This window comes from Canis lupus, chromosome 11 (assembly GCF_011100685.1).
Source record: "Canis lupus familiaris isolate Mischka breed German Shepherd chromosome 11, alternate assembly UU_Cfam_GSD_1.0, whole genome shotgun sequence".
NCBI lineage: Eukaryota > Metazoa > Chordata > Mammalia > Carnivora > Canidae > Canis > Canis lupus.
The window spans coordinates 17,254,865-17,276,248 of record NC_049232.1 but is presented as its reverse complement, the minus strand read 5'-3'; the positions used below and the strand labels follow the sequence as shown (position 1 = coordinate 17,276,248).

General features: G+C 39.0%; 1 protein-coding gene across 1 annotated transcript in view; it reads left to right on the top strand.

Annotated features, from left to right (window-relative positions):
* Window positions 1–21,384, top strand: part of FBN2 (fibrillin 2) — a 240,737-nt gene that overhangs the window by 193,234 nt on the left and 26,119 nt on the right. The window contains exons 37-53 of the mRNA XM_038552058.1: window positions 2,427–2,588; window positions 3,282–3,350; window positions 3,807–3,932; window positions 5,405–5,530; window positions 6,105–6,257; window positions 8,512–8,580; window positions 9,454–9,579; window positions 9,762–9,887; window positions 10,349–10,474; window positions 12,300–12,416; window positions 14,360–14,488; window positions 14,918–15,037; window positions 17,783–17,908; window positions 18,665–18,817; window positions 19,591–19,656; window positions 19,962–20,087; window positions 20,656–20,775. Coding sequence (XP_038407986.1) covers window positions 2,427–2,588; window positions 3,282–3,350; window positions 3,807–3,932; window positions 5,405–5,530; window positions 6,105–6,257; window positions 8,512–8,580; window positions 9,454–9,579; window positions 9,762–9,887; window positions 10,349–10,474; window positions 12,300–12,416; window positions 14,360–14,488; window positions 14,918–15,037; window positions 17,783–17,908; window positions 18,665–18,817; window positions 19,591–19,656; window positions 19,962–20,087; window positions 20,656–20,775 — 2,040 coding nt within the window. The remainder of the gene's footprint in view (window positions 1–2,426; window positions 2,589–3,281; window positions 3,351–3,806; window positions 3,933–5,404; window positions 5,531–6,104; window positions 6,258–8,511; window positions 8,581–9,453; window positions 9,580–9,761; window positions 9,888–10,348; window positions 10,475–12,299; window positions 12,417–14,359; window positions 14,489–14,917; window positions 15,038–17,782; window positions 17,909–18,664; window positions 18,818–19,590; window positions 19,657–19,961; window positions 20,088–20,655; window positions 20,776–21,384) is intronic.

Below are 21,384 nucleotides of genomic sequence, written 5' to 3'. Positions count from 1 at the left end.
AAGTCTTCAGAGACTGATATTCTAGATGAGATTTTTCAAATTCAAGAATCAATGAGTGAGTGAATAATAGACTTCTGTAGACAGAGGAAATACGGTATTCTCATCTCTTACTCAGTATGAAGAATCTCAGCATGCAGTATTTGACAAGCACCTGAGTTGTCCATCCCAGGTCTCTGTGTTCTTTTGTACCTCAATTTTAATTGATTTGGCTCTTAAGTGGACTATTAATGAAGGAAGATACTTAGACAAAGGTTATTGAAAGAAATACGGGATGTAGAAATAAAATCATTGGGCTTATTATCCTAACGTATTGATAAATCTAAAATGGAAAATGTCTTTTATTTGTGGAGCAAAGAAAACAGCTGTCCTCTCCTCAACAAAATGAGCTGTCACAGTTTTCAAAAGTGTCTTCAGGTGTTGTTTTAATGCTGCAAGAAAAAAGTAATGATTAGATAGAAGCTATTAGAGATGTATTATGATATGTGGAATTAGTTTTTACAAAATGGATATGTTTCAGGTTCATGAATGGCAGCTGATGGGCAGTTAATAGCATTCATAAGACCATCTCAGGCATATATCTCTCCGAAACCAAGAAAACCTAGACTAAAACTTTGAGTTAAAGATGATTAAATTCTTATTAGAATTTCTAGTAAAGTTGTTTCACTATGCCTTTTTTTTTCCTGTAAATTCTTTTCAAGATTACTTATAAAAAATTGAAAAGTTCCACTGGATGCAGATAGTAAATAACAGTGACTGTAGTTCCTGATACTGAGGGCTAATAATATGGAAACTCTGTGAAACAGCAGTTTCTTTCCTGGCTCTTGACAGCAAAGAAAGGAACTCACAGGCCTGTACAGAGACGTGAGTGAAGACATTCACTGCCACATTACTTGTGGTAGCAGGGACTTAGAAGCCATTTCTGGAGTGTAGATAGATTTTAAAAGACTGACAATTGGGCACCATAGAGTTGACAGGTTGAATATAATAAAAATGGAATGAAATCTAGGACAAAATACTCTTTATGTAAATATAAAATGTGCTCATGGAAACAAGACTCATTTTGAAGAACACAGACAGAAAAATATTATTAAACACATCCAGGTGTTTGGGTGGGGGCTGAGGATAAGAGAGAGAATGGGAGGAACAGTAGAAGGAAGGATGAATGAATTCAAACCTAGTAAGAGCAGAACCATGACTTAGCTCATCTCTCTGTACCTGAAATTTAGCAGGAAAAAAAATGAAATAAAAATAAAAATAATAAAAAGCTGAATAAGTGATTCTCATGTGCATCCAGGGATGAAAACTATGTTTTAGATTGTAGTAAGGACTTGGGATTTTACTCTGATTGAGCCAGCGGAAGTACTTCTGAAGGATTACTGTGGGTATGGTGGGGAAAGTAGATTCTCATCAGGTCAAGGACTGAAGTCAAGAGTTGAGTTAGGAAACTGTTGCAGTGGTCCAGGAGAGAGGTGGTGGTGGCTCGGTTCAGTTGCGGTGATGGATGCCATGGTGAATAGTCACATTCCAGATATATTTTAAAGGTAGAAGTGACTGACTTTATCACAGGATAGAATAAGGGATGACAATAAGGAGTCAAAGACTGACTCCAAGGCTTAGGGACTGAGCAACTCAAAAAAGTGGAGCTGTGTTTATTGAAAACACCAAAGACCAAGAGAGGAATAGAGTAGGTTTTGTATGTGGAGGGGGGAGTACCAAGAGTTTGATTTTAGGTGTGTGAACTTTAAAATAACTATTGGTTATCTAAGCAGAGAAGTCAAATAGGCAACTGGCAGAATAGTCTAGGGTTCTGGGGAGAGATGAACGGCGGGACTGTAATTTGAGAGTTCTCAGTAAAAACACAGTAAAGTCATGGAACTAATGATCTAGCTGATAAGTACAGTTAGAAGACAAAGACTGAGATTCTTTGACGTCTTAAGTAGCTTCTATAAAGTTGTTACTGACTGCCTTGCCCAAAACTCTGAAAGGTCTTGCTGCAAACTGAAATGAAACCTGATAATGGGGAAGAGAGGAAGGAGATAGGGTTATCCATATTTCTTTGATACATAGCTTTAAGTTGACTTATCTGGGATTTTATTTCCATTACCAATAAACTCATGATACAGAGTGATTATAGCAAAAATGTCTTGCATTCCTATTAGTGAAGCCCACATGAGCAGTTTCTCACGGTCCTGTTCAGCCTGTGATATGCACAGATTTCTAAACATAGGATAGTCTATCCTAATCTAATTGCTACAACACAGTCTTGAAAAGGCTTTAAAGCAAGAGATTGTTTTGTGGTGGAGATTAAGATATATGTTTCGTGTTAATGTGTGGAATTGGAATTTCATCAGTTGCGTGGGCCCCTTGCTAAAAAAGGAATCTTTACTAAAGCCTGGACAGTTTTAAGCTTCTGTGTCGCTCCGCAGACAATCGGGTAGGCAACTGCTACCTGAAGTTCGGACCTCGAGGGGACGGGAGTCTGTCCTGCAACACGGAGATCGGGGTGGGTGTCAGCCGCTCCTCCTGCTGCTGCTCCCTGGGGAAGGCCTGGGGGAACCCCTGCGAGACATGCCCACCTGTCAACAGCAGTGAGTATGGCACCCAAGAACAGCAAGGGAACGGGGTGGCCACTGAACACTAGTTGTCCTTTTATTCTTGTGCTGGGAGTATGGGCAACGGCAAGGGACTTTGCTTTCAGTGATGATGCTGGAACCGGCTGAGACTGTGTTGTTGAAAAGGAATTGGAAATGGTTTTCTCTTCATTGTTTTTTGGTGATATGATAAAAAGAAAAAAATATTTTAACTGCAATCCCACATGAATAGTGATGCTGTCCGTCCTCCTTGGGATCACAAGTAAAGACCATTCCTGGTTCTTCTTGGAGAGTGCTCTAGTTCAGGTTCATAGCTGTGTCATACTCCTCAAATCAGTAGTATTATGTTGCTGAAATGTGTGTTTCTGATATGAACACAGATAAAACCTTTGAATTGTTGAGTCAGTTTTTATTTACTAGCCAAAAAAGTTGTGATATAAATGGTCTGCAGCTTTTGCTTTAATCAAACACAAATGGTTTTTGTTATTCTACTGTGTGCATAATGTGTGAAGTAGTGATCCTCCTTTGAGTAAAATGTAATATACTTTTGAAAGTATTTGAAAGGGTACTAAAGCATGCAGCTTACCCCTCTTGGGATGTGTTTTGAGCCTTGCAACTGCAAAATGCTTCTTCATTGTCTCAGTGCCTTGAACACAGGTGTAAGATCCCTTCTCTTCCCTTGTTTTGTAGCTGAGTATTACACTCTGTGTCCCGGAGGTGAGGGCTTCAGACCCAACCCCATCACAATCATCTTAGAAGGTGAGTGCTCCTCTAATTGTCACCCAGATTTAAACAAAGTAAAGAGTTTACTTTAGAGAAAAGCTGGTAGAAGAGTTAGTGTGGAGCAATCTAAACAAGATTATTTTACAGAATTATAGCTGGACAGTCAGTGACCAGGATGCTAAATAAGCACTTATAAGTCAGAAAGATATGACCCATGGCAATGATCGGACATCTGATTGCTCTGCAGAGAAACTCTCTGTACTGTCATCCCCAGCTTCCTTTAACTACCACTCTTCTCAGATTTTAGCAAATTTGTATGACAAAGCTGAAAAATAAATCCACGGTCAGAAAAAAACTACCATCTAAGCACGTGTCTACCTGGATACCTGGAAGTCTTCGGGTCTTACTGTATCACACATTAGAGAACTCTAACAGTAACCCTTGTCTTTGATGGTGGTACCTGTCATGAGTGAGCCGTCTCTCTTTCCACAGATATCGATGAATGCCAGGAGTTACCAGGTCTCTGCCAGGGTGGAAACTGCATCAACACTTTCGGAAGCTTCCAGTGCGAATGCCCACAAGGCTACTACCTCAGCGAGGAAACTCGCATCTGTGAAGGCAAGCTGCATGGACATCTTCAAGTTATTAGCATTCTTTAGAACAAAATTACCATCAGACCTGGAGAAGATTCTTTCCAAGGATCTGTTAGCCTGGGTCATAGCTTTGATATTGTCGTATCCCCGCTGCTCAGCTGTACGACGATAGATAAATTAATTTACAGCTTACACACTAGAACTTACTATGACTTTTCTCTGAGTGCATGGGATGATTATAAATGGGCAAAGCTGGATTACTGTGAAAACATCACTTTCAAATAAGTTATTAGTTTAAATGTGGAGAAGAGTTCTATTTACATACAGAAAATAGGTAAACTTGAATGCAACTATTAAGTTACTAATTTTCAGTAATTTTTAAATGATAGAAGGCATAGTATGAAGACGTTTAAAGGTGATGCCGATGCCTTTCTTGCTTCCATTCCCTCACTTGTCACATGGCACAGCAGTCATCCTTTTAGGGGCCTGTCTCCCTGCTAGACTGGGAGCTTCATTCGTGACACAAGCCCCACATCTTAGTCATCTTTGTAGTTGGTGAGTTGCAACTTACAGAAGAATCTTGGTGTTTATTTATGGAATGAATGAAGAAGTGTTTCTAAAAATGAACATTAAACATGTTAATGGAATTATTTCCATTATAACTTTTCCTTCAGAACACATTAGATAAATGCTTCTAAAAGAAATATTATTTAATAAGGAGAATAACCAGCAGCTGCGCTCCTTCTAGAATCCCTGAATGGGGACTGATTTGAAGGGAGCTGTCAAGAGAAAGGCTTTCCTCAGACCAATAAATACAGGGAACAAATTGATGGTTGCCAGGGGGAGGGGCTGAGGGGATGGGCAGAGTGGGTTAAAGGGAGAGAGGGGACACAGGCTTCCAGTTATGAAATGAATAGGTCACAGAATAAAAGGCGCAGCATAAGGAATACGGTTGCTGATACTGTAATAGCGATTAATGGGATAGATCATAGCTACACTTATGGTTTGCACAGCATTATGTATAAACTTGTCCAATCACTACATTGTATAGCTGAAACTAATGTGACATTGAGTGTCAACTATTCTCAAGTTAACAAAAAAGATAAAGGCTTTCCTAACTGCATTCAGTTTATAGTTGGCACTAAACTTTAGTTTAAATGACAGAAGCAGACAGCAAGCATTAAATGACTTCCATTTGAAGAATGTGAAATTTTAATTAAAAAGAATACAGGTGACTTTCATATTCTTTTTGCCACTTTAGAAAAATTTCTTTTGATCATGTGTATTTTTGAATGTTGGCTTTTTTTCCAAACGACAACTTTGTGTCATGTAAATGACACAAAGGTGTCGTCTTCTGTAGAACTGCTTTAAATTCTGATTTAAAAAAAAAAAATACGGATTTGGGGTATCAGCCACATGTTTTGTTTAGTAGTTTAAGCAACATAAATTCATGAAAAAATGACTTTGTGACTTAATGGGTATCCTTGCCTGTTGTAGATATTGATGAGTGTTTCGCACACCCTGGTGTATGTGGGCCCGGGACCTGCTACAACACACTGGGAAATTACACCTGCATTTGCCCACCTGAGTACATGCAGGTCAACGGCGGCCACAACTGCATGGGTAGGTGGAGGCCTCAGAGAGTGATGAGGTCACACACTCGGGCACTCCTGTCTTAGAATGATTGTTCAGAAAATTGGAAACTGAATATCTGTGAGTGATGAAGTATTTCAAAAGTCTTATAAAGTTCTGGCTCTGTATCCTTTTTGAACTTTGAATATATAGTTCCATGTTCAGAAGCTTGAGTCTGAGACACAGAATGTCATCAAACATTACACTTACCTATTCCTAAACAAGTTTTGATTTCCATTCATGTCAAGGGAACATTATTTTACAAACAAGAGAACGTTTAAAATTTATTATGTATTACTTTTAAAATTAAACAAATGCCTCTGAGTAGAGAGACAAATACCTATTAATTTTGATTCCCAAGAAAATTATAAATGGAAATCCCTTATCTGAAAATGGGAGAAGACAGAGATTTGTGTTCGATTTGAATTATTTTTAAGATCATGCCAAATGGCCAAGACACATTTCAGAGTTACTAGTCCAGAAAGTCTGGTGTCTCCACGGTGTGTGGATTTCATTATTAGCAGCTTTCTGCTCTGACTGGTTCACTTGCTTTCCTGCTATGTAGACATGAGAAAAAGCTTTTGCTACCGAAGCTATAATGGAACCACTTGTGAGAACGAACTGCCTTTTAATGTGACAAAGAGGATGTGCTGCTGTACGTACAACGTAGGCAAAGCTTGGAACAAACCCTGTGAGCCATGTCCCACTCCAGGAACGGGTAAGCATGCAGCCCATGCCTCTGCTGAAGGCCGAGCTGGTGGCACACACCTGTAGGTGACAGAGTAAAAGCAAATGTGTGCCAACACGACACATGTTCAGAGAATATCTAAGGGTGTCCTATGACTCTGTTCCCCAAGTGGACCTTTTCAGGCTTCAGATACTAATTTTCTGGGTTATATTTTGAGGAGTCTGGATCCTGAACACAGGCTCCCTGCCTGCTAAAGAGTCAATGTTTATAGCACTCGTCCATTTAAATTCATTATTTCATACTGTGCTCGTTATTTATTCATCAAGCAAGTTTTCGTTAAGCAAGTATCATGTGTCATTGTGCTCGATGTGGAAGGTATAGTATTTTGGTTTAAAACCTGTGGTAATTTCAAGTCCATCAAGTTCAGTAAGTACTGTCTTAGTTTCAGTCTCAAAAAATATGCAAGAAATGGATTTGATGAGCAGACTTTAATTTACACTAGAAGCAACCAATTGCTAATGTATTTCTTATACATCCTTTTCCCCGAACCTGTATGAAATCTTGAAGCAGAAAATAAAACTGATCTCCACCAGGTAAAATTTTCTCACAAGCACAGATTCGTTTAAAAGAAAAACTAAAAGATAATAAGCTATGAGAACAAAAAAAAATCTTAAAATTGTTGCATTTTCAGGTTCATTTATGAGGTAGAAAGTTACTTTCACTGATTATAGATACTAAACATTGCACCAATCAGACAAATGAGAAACAATGTTTATGTATTTGTTGCCAGATACTGCTTAGGATATACATATTCAAATGTGATAAATAATTAATATGGTAATGAAATGAAAGTAAGGAGAAACAACGAAAAGTGACCTATGGAGCCTTTTCCTCAGTGGCTCCAACTCAGTGGGCAAATGGATTTTCTTATCTCGCCATAGTTATTCTCTGAAAAAACAAATGGAAATGTTTTTACAGTTCTCTAATTTAAAAACTCCCATCAGGTAGAAGTTGACAATCGCTGGACTATGGAATTAAATAGCATTTTTAGTGTTGTTTTTTGTTTTTATTTATTTATTTATTTACTTTAAAGAGGGAGAGAGAGAGAGAGCACATGAGCAGGGGGAGGGACAGAGGGAGAGGGAGAAGCAGACTCTGTGCTGAACAGGGAGCCCAGTGTGGGGCTTGTGATCCCATGACCCTAAGATGACCTGAGCCAAAATCAAGAGTTGGTCACTTAACTGACTGAACCGCCCAGGTGCCCCTAAATATCACTTTTCGTAAGAGGCAGTAAAGGGCTTAGGTGTAAGAGGACTGTATCTATATTGAAGTTCCGCCACTTACTGTCTGACCTTACGTAGATGGTTTCTCCTTTCTGAAACCGATCCCTCATATATAGAATAGAGATAATAAATTAAAAATGACAGTAACTAATTCAAATGTTTATGGTAGATGAGAGGATACATATAAGTAACAATTTCTGCACTGCCAGGGTATTAGAAACCATTGAATTGAGCATCTGTTGTGTGCCTCTCTATATGTTGTGGATGCTCAGTGAGTTTTGGTGGACGAAGTATGCAGAGTCCCTTCCTGATAGCACATCACACATGTGGTCTGTAGCATGTGTTTTACCTAACACTGTTTTCAGCAGCTTTACTCACATGAGTCATCATGGGCATCAGAAGCAGTCGGTTTCTTAAAAATGAGAATTCTCTTAAATTTATATTAGTTTGGTGAATTGTGTGTAGGAGTCACTGTTAATAGTTTCTATTTCATACTGATTCCTCAAATTTCACACGCCAACAAAATAGACATTTATGTTTAAAAAGAGACAAAATTCATGTCTCATTCATTATTCATTGTCCATTTCACACTATGACAACTGTTTTCGAATGCCTGTGCTTTTGTGCGATCTATAATCCCTTTATAAATTTCTAATCTAACCTGATTTTTCAATGTACATAAACTGGATCATTGTTAAAGATCTGCGTATCCAAAGGACAAAAGAATTCAAATGCTTACTGTAGATATTTTGAATCTTGTAATGATTTACTTCTAATATAAAAGCATTGAAAAGTTCATGATGATAATAATGATAAAGAATGCCTAGAATCCACTTCTGGCAGAAGCTGGTACTGTTATCAAATAAATATAACTGAAATTAAAACGTCTGGTTGTGAGTAATACAAAATATATTTGTCAGTGCAAGTAATACTATGCAAAATTTTATTTGGAAGGAGTTTGAGAATTTTAAGAGCATATTTGCATTGTTTATATTTTTAAGCTGACTTTAAAACCATATGTGGAAATATCCCTGGATTCACCTTTGACATCCACACTGGAAAAGCTGTTGGTAAGTTTTTCCAGATTAGGTTTATTTTAATATATATAGATAGCACTGTGTAAAAGTCTCTTTGGTGTTTTTAAAGTGCCATAAAATACAATAATCTGGATTCTGAACTAGTACAGTTTAGACAAGAAGGAACTAATACGTTTATAGACTCTACCCAAGTTTTAGTAAGGGTCTTATTCCGTCAGCATAGTTTGGTGATTGGGTTATGATAGCTATAAGACTGTCTCAAAATTTCATTACACATCAGGCTAAAACCTTAGTTTTCCTTCTCATGAATATTATATTACATGACTCTAGATAATTCACCTTCCTGTACCCTCTATGCTGTTTTCATAACGATATACTTACATTTTTGGTGTATTTTTGCAGTATCCCTTTCTACTGATCTACCTAGGAAGTTGGAAGATTATTGATTATACAAATCATTTTCTTCTGAATGTACTTTCTGCTGTTCATTCTACTTTCTCCCTCAAAGATTAAGTAAACAATATAATTTTCAGTCTCTACTATCAGTGCAAGCATAAAAATTAAGAGAACTTAGCTTTCTTCATTAGATGAGTAGCAACAGTTAAGGGAGCCTGAAACATAACTTGAAGAAGAAGCTTGATTCCCCAGGAAGTTTATTTGCTACATTGACACTAAAATCTCTTGGTATATTTGATCAGCTACAATAACTGTTCAAAGGAAAGTAGTCAGTCTTATCGCCTATATGGTTTTATAAACCAAAAAATCATTTTTAGCGATGTTTAATTTATTTTTGTGATGCTGAGTGTATGTTCTCACTTCAGCGTACATGTAGCATTATCAAGGTTTTTATGGTAAATATGTTAAGCAGAACTGCATATATTTTTTACCGAATCTGTTCGATTTTAGACATTGATGAATGTAAAGAGATCCCAGGCATTTGTGCAAATGGTGTGTGCATCAACCAGATTGGCAGTTTCCGCTGTGAATGCCCTACAGGATTCAGTTACAACGACCTGCTCCTGGTCTGCGAAGGTAATTGTCATGATGCATGACCTCCAGCCAAACCAGTTTGGTGGACACAAATGGGTTTTAGATACTCTTCTGATTTGTACCATGTCTTCTATGGCCTCAAGGAGTGGGTCACCACCCTGGTGACGCTATGGTAATACGAATGCCATAAGCAAATTCTTACCATGGACTCGTTGTTCTTTCAGACATTGATGAGTGCAGCAATGGTGACAATCTGTGCCAGCGGCATGCAGACTGCCTCAACAGCCCAGGCAGTTACCGCTGCGAATGTGCAGCGGGCTTCAAGTTGTCCCCCAACGGAGCCTGCGTAGGTGAGAGAGGCTGCACGGCCTTCTTCCCCTTCTCCTCCACTAAGAAGTCTGCTGTGCTTTCCTATTAAAACATATTTTCAGAGAGAACTTTTTAAAGACTTTCTAAGTAAACCTTTTCATTTCTACCGAATCTGTTCCACCATATATTTTAGATTAATTTGTGAGGAAAAAAGAAATCTCTTCAATGGATTTTCCTAGGATTAGACCTAAAATAAAATAGTATCTTTGAGATACCCATCAGCATAGAAAAATGAGCTTTTTTTTTTTTTTTGCTTTTTTTTCTTTTTTTAGGTCTTGGGTATTTTCAAGCCTCACTTCTTTTGATTTGGCCATTGTTATGGTTCATTTTCAGCCTGCCTTTAATAATTAATAGCAGGTTATAGAAACAGGCCTGTGAAAAAAATGAAGGAATCTTAATAAAAATCAGTTATGTGTAACATGTGTTCTATTTTTTGTTTTAGATCGCAACGAATGTTTAGAAATTCCTAATGTTTGCAGTCATGGCCTGTGTGTTGATTTGCAAGGAAGTTACCAGTGCATCTGCCACAATGGCTTTAAGGCTTCCCAGGACCAGACTATGTGCATGGGTAAGCGGAGGGACCTGAGTCCCAGGACTGCAATGAACTGAGACTCCAAGAGAGCTCACGGGTTGGCCACTTGTCGTGTGACTTCTTCCATGTCTCTGTCAGAAACAGTCTCCCAAAAAGTTAGCTAGGTTAAACTCTTCATGTCTTCATTCAATGTAAGATTTGTGAGCAGGGACACACTGTAGTATGTTCTTTGGTTCACTGTTCACAGACAGCCTTTTTGCTCAGATGCCTTTCACACACTTACCGTGCACTCTGGGACACTCAGGGTTATATGGAAGTCACCACGGTAACCGGATGCCCTCTCTCCTTCTCTGTTCCCACTCAAGAAAACCTTTCCAGCTGCAAGAACTCAAGGGCATAGTAGTAGTAAGAGGAACAGTATTGAAACAAATACAGAGATACACGCATACATACATTTATACACTTTTTCCCTGAATCATTGACTACATGAGACTTAACCTACTGCTTTTGTGTCTTAACTCTTAAAAATATGTTCAGAAGCAAATGTGGCAAAACTCTTCAAAATGTTCCAGTAGCTTGTGTAATGGTTAGCTGAGCAGTGGTGGTGTTCAGTAACTACTTGCTGAGCTGACATGGGAAGAGATTTCAAAGGCAGATGGGCTTGCCACCTGGGAGCCCAACCTTGGAACTCAGCATAACTCCTTCAGTCTGATGTCAACAACAGGTTCTATCTTGGCTGAAAGAGTTCTCCATGCATTGCGCTTGAAAGAGAAAAATTAAATTTAAAACTTAGCTATTTATAATTAATAATACATCTTCAGTTTAAAAAAAGCTGAAGTTGTGCATCTACTATTTTGGTGTTAAAGGTACTATGTATATGAATGATAAAGTCAGATTTCAGTACTACAGAACTAGTTTCCTTTATGACCCATCCATACAATAAGGACCACCTGGAGAACGTCTTTGTTCATCTACTGTCTCCTAAGAGTTCCCCCATGGACTCCAGCTATGGTGGTGGGAAAAACTCTCTAGGGGATGCTTGTATGAAGGACAAATGATCTAGCCCCATATACATGAACCTTCTGAGAATGCTTGCTCATACATACTTCTCCTGGCTGTACTCTGTGTGAGAAAGAACATGATTTGCTTAAGAGAGAGAGAGAGAGAGATTTGATTCTGAAATTCATATGGAGAAAACATGCCCTCGATCCTAAGAATTCATTCATGATAAAAGTGAGTGAGACTCCTTGATAATATCTCTCTCAAACACAGCTTTCCTCCTTTTTTTGCATAGAAGTAGAGTTTCAACAGCTAGAATTCATTGTCTAAGGAATCTGTTCTCTTATATTAGGATGACCCTTCTGAACATTTTTTAATTCCATTTTTTGAAGGCTAATAATACTGAGTTCTAATAGACTTCTTCAATTTAGATTCTATTAGTCCATAAAATTTAGGAAACAAATATTTCCTTTGCTGTACTGATCAAATTAAGATATGTAAATTTCTGAGGGAATGGTGTTGATCATGCTTTAATAGAACAAATTTTTTAGTGTTTCAAAAGATGGATTTCCTTACAAGTTCAAACCCATTCCTTAAAACATCTGCACTTAAGGTAATACTTGCTTAGCTCAGTTCTGAGTATTATATGAGCCTGTAAGTCACTCAGCAGCACTTTATCTTATAGTTTTAGAGTTTTTTTTTTTATCCCATACTCATTTTCCTGAAATAAATATGAGGTCCTCTGCATTGAATGAGGAAAGTCCCAAGTGAGTCAGTAGATTTTTTAAAAAATGTAAATGTTTAACAGGCTGTGTTTTTCTAGTTAAAAATTGAATTCGTTGGAGCCAATGTTTCTTTGTAGATGTTGATGAGTGTGAGCGGCATCCATGTGGAAATGGAACCTGTAAAAACACAGTTGGATCCTATAACTGTCTCTGCTACCCAGGGTTTGAACTCACTCATAATAATGATTGCCTGGGTAAGTACTCAGTCCTTTGTTGATACTATTTCATGTCCACACATTAAACTGAAATAAGGAATAAAACCAAAGAGTAAATCAAATGTTTTTATCATTAAAATTGTAAATATGTGCTGAAAGGTATGTAATAACAGTAACTAATTTCTAGCTAACTACAGCCATAGTACTGGCTTAAATAATCACACAACCATCTGCTGTGTTGAGTACTTCTGTCAATCAACCGGTGGATGAGGGGAAAAGGCCATCAGATGATAGTAAATCTACTGGGATTGCTCTACGGGTTGGGTTGGTTTTTATTCCTTAAATGGAATAAAAGATAGACCTGTCATTGTTTCAGTGCTATTCCAGGTATTCCAAATAATGCATTCTTGACTGTCAGAATCTCCAACTTAAAAACATGTCGTATTTTGAAACTTCATTTTCTATCAGCCTTTGAAACCAGGATGTATTTTCGCACAGAAACGGTGGATTGGGAGGCTAGGTCTCCAAGTTGGCCCTCAGATACCTGTTTGACTTCCATTCTGAACAACTATAAGTTTTCAGGGGAAAATATCTCCTATGCATGGTACAGAATTTTATAGTTTGCTCCTAAACAACAATGATTAAAACAGGATTAATAGTGAGTAGGGAAGGTTCCATAAGTCTGTGGAGGACATGGCAAGAGAAGGGACAGATAGATGCTGACCACATGTCTTGTTGGCCATACACGGGGTCCTGTGAGGAATGTGACAGTGACTCTGGCTTTCTACCATTATGGGATCCGCACAGCACAGACCCACCTCTGACCTCCTGATTTACACCAGCACACGTTCCTCTCATTTTGTTTTGTTTTGTTTTATATTTATTTACTTATTTATTTGAGAGAGCACACACACGAATTAGGGGAGGGGCATTTCAAGCAGATTCCGTAATGAGCAGGGAACCACATGATGAGGGGTTCAATCCCAGGACCCTGAGATGATGACCTGAACAGAAGTTAGGAGTCAGATGCTGAAACAACTGAGCCGCCCTGGTGCCCCCGTTGTGGTGGTGGTTGTTGTTTTTTCCCCCAGGTACTGCCACTGTGAAAAAATTTAGAGCTAACTGGACATTTCTTTCAACTACCACCCTCTTGTCTAATTTCTCAGACTCTTTATACAACCAGGGAGAATTAAAGACACTGATAAGGCATTTATCAAAACACAGCCTTCAAAAACCTATAGTAATTGGGGCACCTGGGTTGCTCAGTGGTTGAGCATCTGCCTTCCACTCAGTCTGTGATCCCCAGGTCCTGGAATTGAGTCCTGCATCAAGCTCCCCACAGGGAGTCTGCTTGTCCCTCTGCCATGTCTCTGCTTCTTTCTCTGTGTCTCTCATGAATAAATAAATGAAATCTTTTTTAAAAACCTACAGTAATTAATAATTAGTCCAATACAGTCAGCTCTAAGTTTCACTAAAACCTAAGATTTTTTTCTTCCAAATTCTATATTTTGTCAGCAAAATATATGTTAGGAGTTCTAGAATATTTTTAACATAATTTAATTTTTTCAGTATTTAATATGCTCCATTATTTATCCTTTGAATATAGTCCACTTCTCTCCAAGTAAAGTCATCTGCAAACTAGGCCATCAGGTTAAGTCTATACTTTCTGGTCTCCAAGAAAAGAAATATTTTTCATTCGAGAAGAATGGAAAGCTTCACCATAAACCTTCAGTTTTTATCTGGCTATAAATTTGAGTTATATTAATATGAAAACTTGTGGTTGAAATATACTAGGGATCTCTGTGACCTTATTAGTCACGCAGTCCTTACACCAGGAGCTGTTTATTCTGTGTGTCGATGAGGAATTGTAATGAAGCATGTTTGTAAATGCGTGCCAATGAATATGTTTTTACAACGCAATGTGTAACACAATACATTGTGTAAGAGCTGTCTCTGAAAAGCTCATTCCCATTTGCTTACAGATATAGATGAGTGCAGCTCCTTTTTTGGTCAGGTGTGCAGAAATGGACGGTGTTTCAATGAAATTGGCTCCTTCAAGTGTTTATGTAATGAAGGTTATGAACTTACTCCAGATGGCAAGAACTGTATAGGTAAGTATCTACATAGTGAACAGTCTTTGTGTTGTTTTGTTAAGCAATGATGTGACTCCCCACCACCCCACACACACACTTGGAAGCTCTTTCTCATTTCATTTGATGATCTGAGTACTTGACCAAAATAAGATGCCATGGGAAATATGGGGATAAGGAATATGCCAAAAATTGGAAATGACTTGTCCGAAATGTTTTTATTGGGTGAGAGCTTGGGGCTATCCATGTCACCGTAAAAGGAGACAAAGGAAACAAATCAGGACAATCAGCCTCTTGCCACATGACTAGTACCCAAGATGTCAAAAGAGTATCTCAGGGCGTATTTGTCCATCGTGACCTGACAGAGAGACAAAGTTGAATTCATGTTAATGCCATTTGGCAACAATTACCTCATAGTTAAATCCTTTTTTCTCTCGTTTCTCTTGAAAGATACCAATGAGTGTGTCGCTCTTCCTGGTTCTTGTTCTCCTGGTACCTGTCAGAACTTAGAGGGGTCCTTCAGATGCATCTGTCCCCCAGGGTATGAAGTGAAAAGCGAGAACTGCATTGGTAAGGGTAACAGTTGTTATAAGTTCCACAAGCTGTTGGGTCTAAGCCATGGTCCAGACCCAATAGAAGTATACTAAATCCAACCCCTGCAGGCATGCTGACCCAAGGAAGTAAACATACAGCTGCCTACATCTGCTTTACTGAACCATCAGAATCGATTTGAAGGTGGAGTGGTGGGAACAAAGAATTTATGGATGTGTGGGGGGTTTTCATTAACAGAAATGTTATCCTAGTCAAAGAATTTTCAGTGCACTCTAATCTTTTTTCCAAATGTCAACAGAGATTTTCTACTGAATTTCAGGAGAGTACAAAAATTGTAATCTTTGGCAACCAATTTTAAAACAGCTATTAAAGGTGTCTAGAGTCCCAGAAATGTGGAGCAGAAAATCTTGACCATACTGTTGAGACATTTTTTTCCTTGGGAAGGCCTCATGTCAAAACAGAAAATATTAATCCATTTGTCATAACAGATGTTTTTCTGCTGAAACTCCTCCAGCATACAAGAATGCGGTAACCACATCAAAAGTGGATCCCAGAATTGCCTGGTGAACACGATGAAGGCCGACCTTTTTACAGTTACTTAATTTCACTTTTATACAAATTATTTTTTACAGTCTTGCTGAAATTCAGAAGCACTATCTTGGTGTGGTTCTTCTAACATGAAATGATTGCTGAGGGTTTTTTTTGCCTTCGTGTTATCCAATTAAAAAAAAAATCTCTGTAGCTCTACTGTTCACTTTCCAGGGACTCAGATAGACAGAACTGAAGGAGACAGTTTACTTCATCAAAGTTAATTATTTTCAGACCATGTGATTTCATATAACAGATACCCCAAGTCATTCCAGCTTGGTCTTTATATCTTTTCCCTTTCTTGATCTGTATAGTGCCCTATAAAACTGCCCAATGTTTTTAATACTTAAAAAATGATACATACTAGATACATCTTACTAACAACTTTCTTGAAAAGTAAAAGGTTCTTTCATTTTCTTTCTTTGGTACTTAATCTCAGTTCTTCTCTATCCCTATAGGCCATCCCTTTATGGAACAATGAAAGTACTAGTTTGTCAGCCAGGAGAAGGGAAAAGAAAAAGTTATACTTTTCTGTATCAGAAAGGCTCAGCTACCTTTACTCTTAGTGAAAAAAAAAATCTGTGATTCAGCGACATTTTATTAAACTGCATAAGATTTTTTTTTCTTCCCCATCCCCATCATGAGCCACACTCCTATTTCGCATCTCCGGAGGAAAAAATATATATTTTTACTTGACTTCACTGTAAGACTATTTCCTTCAGACTAGAGTCTTTTCTACCAACTTTACCCAGATGAAAAGATTCCTAACACAACTGTACACACACTTACACAAACCTGCAAACATATATGTATCACACATGTACACACACACACAAATTAATTACACCTTTCACTGTAGGTTACAGCAAATGACTGGTACCTTTTAGGTGCTAGGAATACAAAAAGATACAGTTCTTGCCGCTGTGTAACCTCCTACATAAAAGAAAAGATGTATTTTGTAAGTAAACCTATCTTGTAAAGATAGCCTTGCAACGCACTGAGACCAACGCCAAGCTAGAGGCGCATCCTCTAGAGGGCTGTGGGAGCACAGGGTGGGGCTGTGATGATGGTGATAGATAACAAGTCAGGGAAGCTCACCACAATGGACTGGTGACATTTGGGGTTGCTCCTAAATGTTAGACAGGAATTTATTAATCAGAGAAAAGAAAGAACAGAGGAGGCCACTGGGACACAGAGGCAACTGGAGTATGGTTAGAGGCACTGAGTGACCTGGCTTCAGAGATTGAACTCAGACCTGCAGGTAGTGTGGACCACTACAGGTTGGTTGGTTGGTTGGTTTTTAAGAAACAGCATGGTGTGACTCACTCACTAAAATTCTGCAAATATAAATGGAGAATGTAGGATGTGCCTGACACCGTACTAGACTGGGCTGTGCAGCAGTGACCTGGACAGATGGGTCATGTCTTCCCAGAGCTTACACTGTAATGTGGCTGGAACTATGTAACATTGACTCACTTAGGTAAAATAACTCACTGAATAAGCACTTCCAACGAAAAAAGCGGGGGGGGGGCGCAAATATCGCTGGTAAGGAATCCTTACTTATCTCAAGGAGCCTTTCTGGGTTGAGGTGGGAATGATGAAATTCTCAACCCATGTCTGAGTCTCCCTGGTTCCATAGGCACAAGTTTTCAAGTGCATGTGTGTTTTAGAAAGACCCGCCTGCTGGCAGCACGCAGGGATGTGAGAAGGAAGCAGCAGTACCCTAGAAGGTTTATGGTAATCCACAGAGGAGGTGGAAGTGACAGGTCACAGGCTGCCTGCATTTGGAGTCGGGGAGGAATGAATTTGACTCAGGGATCCTAGGCTAACATCAGATGAGGAGCCCAGCTGAGGCTCTGACACCTGTAGGATATTGAACTGATCACATGTGACAGGTGGACATACACGCCACCCTAGGGATCAGCTGCAGGGAGCTGGAGTTCTCCTTGGGTGTCTGGGCTGCATGGTTGATTGAAACTGGATGGAATCTTTGACTTTTGAAGCAATAATAGTTTACTTTTAAAGGTTAAGTTACATATACACAATATATGCTACCTTGTTTCATACTAAGTGATCAATGGATAGCAGATTGTTGTAGTATGGACACGTTTATTTTCAAAGACTGAACAGTGAATTGATTTGCTTAAATTAATACATTCTCCTGCTCTTGTCCAGATATAAATGAATGTGATGAAGATCCCAACATCTGTCTCTTTGGTTCTTGCACCAATACTCCTGGGGGCTTCCAGTGCATCTGTCCCCCTGGATTCGTACTGTCTGATAATGGCCGGAGATGCTTTGGTAAGCATTGCAGTGACTTCTCTGTCATAATTTGCCCTTAGGAACTTGACAACTGGACAGTGAATACTATCCTGCTAGTGTTTGTTACTACAAAGTACATGAATATGGCAAATACATTATGTTAAAAATACAGGTCTCAAAACTGTATGTGCTGGACACTTTTACAGTACTTGGAATTTTTGGCTTTGTTTCCACATTTTCTTAATGTCACACTAAAAAATGACTATTTGTATGTATTTGCTTCTTATTATTGCTTCACTGTTCCATTTTTAATTGGTATAGATTTTTTTGTACACTGGTACATGAATTGCTGTTAATGTGAATAGACTTACTGAAAGTTACATAAATGTTTTTGTTAGGCTATAACATGGCAATGGAAGAAGAGATACAGAAATCATCTTAATAGTGAACATAATTTCTCAGGTTTCTTAGGAATATTATAAAAACATTTTAAACATTTTAAATAATTACATAAAATTTTATAGACAGGTCAGTTTAAGTTGGCATGTGAAATCAGCAGTGGAGGGGCACCTGAGTGTCTCAGTGGTTGAGTGTCTGCCTTTAGTAAGCTCAGGTCATGTCCCGGGGTCCTGGGATCAAGTCTCATATCGGGCTCCCCGCATGGAGCCTACTTCTCCCTCTGTGTCTGTGTCTCTCTCATGAATAAATAAATAAAACACTTTTTTAAAAAAATGAAGTAGTCTATCTTTTTAAATGACCAGTAAGGAGGCCTGTGATGCTTGCTTTCTTAACTAGATACCCGCCAGAGTTTCTGCTTCACAAACTTTGAAAACGGCAAGTGTTCTGTCCCTAAAGCTTTCAATACCACCAAGGCCAAGTGCTGCTGCAGTAAAATGCCAGGAGAGGGCTGGGGGGACCCCTGTGAGCTGTGCCCCAAAGATGATGAAGGTAAGAGCAACCCCATAAAATACCACTTTGTGCAGCTTGGGGCCTGATTGTTAGTCACTCTGGCTGTATACCTTAGAAATATTTTGAAGGTGAAATTCTTCCCTCATGTATAACTGGAAAGTTCAGTGAGCAATGGAGTCTGAGGGACTCCACTCCACCTGCGTACTCAGCACGTGTGAGCGCAGGTAGTGTTGTTGGTACTTCAGTTCTGTCCCCTGAGGTTAGTATTACTGGCTTTTGAGAGGTATAGAGCAGGAGGGGATGAAAATTCTGTTCCCAGCTGCCACCAGAGTCCCATGTGGGGATCAAATCTCGGGCTGCCACCCTCAGAATCTTACATAAAATCACAAGGACCTGAGTCGGCCAAGGGCCCTTTGCAGGAGGAGACCAGGAGGCTCATGGGTCCTGGGTTAGAACAGCCAAGGGGTCAGGCGGCTCAGACCTGGTCTCAGACCTGGTCTCCAGGTCCCAGGTAGCTCCTGTTTGTCCTGGGCAGAGATGGCTCTGGCTGTTCCTCGGGAAGTGAGCAAACAGATAGAACCTGAAGCCATTGGTAGGCGGCACCCTGGAAGGTGCTGTACAAGCTTGAGTAACCTTCTCTAAATGGGCTCAGGGCTGCTTTTGAAGTAAATCATAAAAATAAATTAAGACTCCTGTTAAAAGCAGCTTTGTAGATGAAAAATAAGGCTAAATTTCATGTATACCATTAATCAGTTCTGAAGTTCTCTGACAGCTGAGACTCTGCACTAATGGGGAATTTGTATTCTCTATAGTTGCATTCCAGGACTTGTGTCCTTACGGCCATGGAACTGTTCCGAGTCTTCATGATACTCGTGAAGGTGTGGTTTGATGTATTTTATTCTTATAATCTTTTTTTATATAAACAGATCATTGCACATGTATTCTATAAATCATATTTTACTATATAACATACAGTATGTTTTCCTTGTATATGTACAGTATTATGTACCATATGTACTATATTTATCATGAGACTACATTGTATATGAAATACAGTATGTATTTATCTGATACAAAAAATGTTTACATGTTTTATAATTTTTAAGTCTCCCTTGAATAGATATACACAGATTTGACCTATCTTTTTATATTGAGGAAGTTAATGGATGATTCTATATTTTAGACGTCAACGAATGCCTTGAGAGCCCAGGCATTTGTTCAAATGGTCAGTGTATCAATACAGACGGGTCTTTTCGCTGTGAATGTCCAATGGGTTACAACCTGGATTACACTGGAGTACGCTGTGTGGGTGAGTGCTGACTCCACATTACACACTTTGAAGGTTCTGTTCCAGTTCTCTTTTCAACAAAAGTTCTCCAAAGGCACCCTGGATAGTGGTAGGTTTTACAGAGCCAGTATTATAAGTGGCTAATAACTGCTTTTTCTTCTCCAGTCTTATATTTTCCAGTAGATCTGGTTTATGTGAATATGGAGAGAGTTGCCCAACCTCTGCCTTCAACCAAATATTTAAACTTTGATTTGCCTAGAGCTTTGTTGCCAAAACCAGTAAGGGGAAATAGGTCCATTTTACTTTGACTTTCCACACTTGTTCTTGTAGCAGAAGACCACATCCCTCTATGGGTTTGTAATTTTTAGGGAAAACATGGCTGTCTGGGGACTCAGAGCAGGGTGCACTTGATCCTTTGAGCTCCTCTGCACAGAATAAAGTTCAGCCAGCCAGCCAAGGCCAGGGAGGGTGCAGAGTCAGGTAGGCCCAGGGATCCTGGAAAGTTCTGAGGGCTAGGTGGATATTCATGGGCATGTTTGTATTAAACTAAAACTACAAATTTGGGTGCACTGTTTTATTCTTTTCTCAGACACTGACGAATGTTCAATTGGCAATCCATGTGGGAATGGTACATGCACCAATGTTATTGGGAGTTTTGAATGCAATTGCAATGAAGGCTTTGAGCCAGGGCCCATGATGAATTGTGAAGGTAAGTGATATTTTTCTTAAATATTATTTTTTCTTGTTGTAGAAAAAGGTGGGGTTTTTTTTAATGTCTCAGCTTTTACTCCTAATGCTTTGACAGTCTACTGATGGTTATGTTCATCACAAATATCTGTTCCTTTACCCTGGTGAGCATAGTCCCAGTCACTGCCTTAAAGCCTTTGTCTGAGTTCGGCATTTTGGTCAGTTCAGAGTTGACATCTGTGGTGGCATTTTTCACTTGAAGTTGGTGTCACATTTTTTTTGCTTCTTGGCATGTTGGTTAGTTTTGGATTATACCATGGATGTTACGAGTGATATCTTCTGGAATCAGTTATGTTACTTCGAAGAATGTAGATGCTTTTGTCTTAGTATGCAGTTAACCAGGATGAACATAAAAGCAGAGTCGGGCCTGTGGAAGCCAGTGGCTCAGATTTCATTTTGTTCTGTAAGCCCCAGTGTGGCTAGCTTCTTTGATTTTGTCCTACACATGCATGGTTAAGTCAGCAACTTGAGCTTTTATATGAAAAAAGAAGAAGAAGAAGAAAGAAGAAAGAAGAAGGAAGAAGGAAGAAGAAGGAGAAGGAAGAAGGAAGAAGGAAGAAAGAAAGAAGAA